We start from the raw sequence: 3,255 nt of genomic DNA, 5'->3' as shown, positions 1-3,255 counted from the left end.
GCACCATTTACCGCTTTGAATGCATATCAAATTGGGGGTAATTCAAATCAAAAGGGTTGAGAATCATGCAAACTGTTCTTAGAAGGCCTCCACTCTACTGGGTCTTTCGGTTCGTTCAAACATCACTGAAGTGACCCAGCTGTTTCACTGACAACCTGTGTCACTTTTGCCCATCCGCCTTCTGGCTGGCAGACTGAATGATCATGGACCGGATCAGCTCCTGCCCCGCTGGCATCGTCACTTGTAGTTCTGCCAGAAGTGCTGGCCTTGTTGATCTGTCTGCGTGATCTGCTGCATGGTGTTGGCGGGCTTCTGGATTTGTCCTCGGAGGTACTGCAGCTGGCCCAAGGCGTTGTGCGGCATAGGAATGTGCTGATACTGCTGGCCTTCACCCACCGGAGCGCTCGTGTGTGTGCCCTGTGACAAGTGCTGTCCAATGATCACCTGTCCAGGTTGGACGGTTGTGGCTGCTGGCATGTTGACCTGTTGACCCTGGTGTTGGCCGTGAAGCGGCGGCATAGCCCCGTGCTGCTGGCCGTGACCCGGCACAGCCCCGGGCTGCTGGCCCAGACTGAAGAGGTACTGGGTCAGTTCTGCAGACTGACGAGGCTGCCCCTGCTGTTTGGGGGGCTTCAGCTCGTATGAGGGAACAAAGTCGATCAGGAAGTCAAACTGGTCAAACTTTGTTATTGCCATGGCAATGTCACTCCTCTGCATTGTGCGCCTCCTGCTGTCCTCTGTGTGGATCCAGGATCTGAGGGTGAGCTCGGTGATGAAGATCTCAGCGGCCTTGGCAAACATCATCGGAACTTCGGCACTGACCAGCCTGACATTGTCGTCCATCTTCATGATTTTCTTGATGCGTGCAAGAGGTAACTCCTGCGGCTCTCTGAAATAATCCGGGGAGATGTTTTGGATCTCCTCCGTGACATTGGGCCAGAAGGACTGAAGGGTCTGCTGGGCTTTGGATTCCCGGGTTTTGACCACATCTGAGGCCATCTTAGTTGATCTCACACCTGTGGTCAGCGGCCTCCTTTATACTTTCTATTAACCATGGGTGTGATGTCACCTGTGATGCTGTCCCACGGTCATCTTCTCTTTTCCTGCGAGGTGACAGTCAAAAAGAACCCCATCAATGGTTATGACTGAGTCATGGTAACATGAGTGTGACGTCATTATGTCCGCTCGCCAGTCCTCCCATAAGCCAATTTTAATATAGGATAATCTAGAATGTATGGGTCATGCATGTCAACATGCAGCTTGTGTTTGTGTCTGACGTCAGACCAAAGCTCTTGTATAAAAGCAGTCTTCTCTGGTACAAATCTATTCTGAAAAGACGTCACAGATCCTATAGAGCTTTTAAAACCAGTTGAAATGGTTACAATTAGTTCTTCGGATGGAATTGACATCTTTGAAGACCTGAAGACGTATTTTTCTCACGCAGAGTGGAACCAGCTGGCTGACGCTGAGAAAATCAGATACAACAACATCATGAAGAACCATTTATTTACGACTTCCATAGATACGAAGTCTGTCACTCCAGATTTTATGAGGAGAGGCAAGACAAGTGAGGGAGTGAAGGAGGAGAAGGGAGGCGAGGTGAGGACTCCCCCTCTGTCCGGTGGTCACATTGAAACAGTAGCAGTGCATCCTGGTGACAGAAAGTCCAGAGGACAACCCAGAATTGATAACAAAGAACAAACAGGGACAGCCGACCACCGCTACTCCCGAACGCCATCCAGAACCGATACCACAGAACAGATCGTGCCAGAAGACCGCCACTATTGTGATCAGTGTGAGCAGTTCTCTTCAGAGGAATGCAAGGTCCATCATGGACCTCCGGTGTCCATGGCTCTCGGAACCATGGCTGACAAGACCCCGCCTCCTACATTTGAGATTAGACAGTCAGGTATTCAAGATGGTGGTCTAGGGATGTTTTCAGAGATTTCTGTCAGGACTGACATTGGTCCGTATGAAGGAGTGAAGACAGACAGAGATGTAGCTATACAGAGTGGTTACTCCTGGGTGGTCAATGAGGACTGTGCTAATAATGAAACTGGACAGAACCTGATGGCATTCCAGTGTATAGGCGTGGGAGAGTTGCTACTCGTCTCACGTGGCGATGAATACGCGAATGACTTGGCAATCGTTTTTGATACGCAGCAGTGGGACAACAGTAGCTCCGCTCAAGGACTGGTGCCTCAGTCCTACCCGAATAAGGTCTTCTCCTGTTCCGAGTGTCAATATTCCTTCACTTCTCAGGACTACCTCCATAAACACATGAAGAGCAGGCACAATGACCTCTACTTCCAAATGCTAAAGAATGGAGAGATCCCCCAGTCAGCCCAGCGAACCACCAGCTCTGGAACCAGGCAGAAACAGGGGTCTCCTTGTTTATGGCTGGTTACAGATGAAGCAGGCACTTACGGTCATCAACTGTTCACCAACACTTTAACTCAAGCAGAAGTAAAGACACACGGGGTGCCTTACCCAGAAAAGAAAACCTTCTACTGTAAACAGTGTGACAGGGCCTTCCTTCAGCAAGGCGATCTGAACAGACACCGGCGCATCCACACGGGAGAAAAGCCCTACCGGTGCACGGAGTGCGACAAGAGTTTCAGTCAGCTGAGTAACCTCAGGCGACACGAGGACCTCCACACTGGAGAGAGACGTTTCCACTGCAAACAGTGCGGCAGGAGTTTCAACCTCCTGGGTCACCTGAAGACGCACCTGCGCACCCACACCGGGGAGAAGCCATACCGCTGCAAACACTGCTACAAATGTTTCAGTCAGTCGGGCGACCTAAAGAAGCACCAGCGCGGCCACACAGGAGAGAAGCCCTTCCACTGCAAGCAGTGCGACAAGAGCTTCAACCGACTGGACACGCTGAAGACGCACCAGCGCATCCACACGGGGGAAAAGCCGTTCCCCTGCAAGCAGTGCGACAAGAGCTTCAGTCAGTTGGCCAATCTGAAGTCGCACGAGCGCCTCCACACGGGGGAGAAACCCTTCCACTGCAAACTGTGTGACAGGAGTTTCAGCCAGCTGGGCGTCCTGAACAGACACCAGCGCAGAGAGCTGGCGAGGGGGATGGGATGACATGGAATAAACTCTCGGGTCAGATACGGACCCAATGCAGGAAGGGCACAGCCTTCTGAAGTCGTACGAGCGCCTCCACACGGGGGAGAAACCCTTCCACTGCAAACTGTGTGACAGGAGTTTCAGCCAGCTGGGCGTCCTGAACAGACACCAGCG

The 3,255-nt window shown here is 51.9% G+C and overlaps 1 protein-coding gene across 1 annotated transcript; it reads right to left on the bottom strand.

The window, feature by feature from the left end:
• Nucleotides 1-237: 237 nt before the first annotated feature.
• LOC306937241 (nuclear transcription factor Y subunit gamma-like) lies at nucleotides 238-999 on the bottom strand (the record flags this gene model as incomplete). The annotated part of the gene is made up of 1 exon (XM_079520909.1): nucleotides 238-999. The coding sequence occupies one exon, from the start codon at nucleotides 997-999 to the stop codon at nucleotides 238-240; it is 762 nt and encodes a 253-aa protein (XP_079377035.1).
• Nucleotides 1,000-3,255: the final 2,256 nt, after the last annotated feature.

Source organism: Electrona antarctica (assembly GCF_951216825.1).
Source record: "Electrona antarctica genome assembly, chromosome: 14".
Classification (NCBI taxonomy): Eukaryota; Metazoa; Chordata; class Actinopteri; order Myctophiformes; family Myctophidae; genus Electrona; species Electrona antarctica.
The sequence above is the reverse complement of the archived record's forward strand: the minus strand, read 5'-3'. Positions and strand labels throughout refer to the sequence as shown.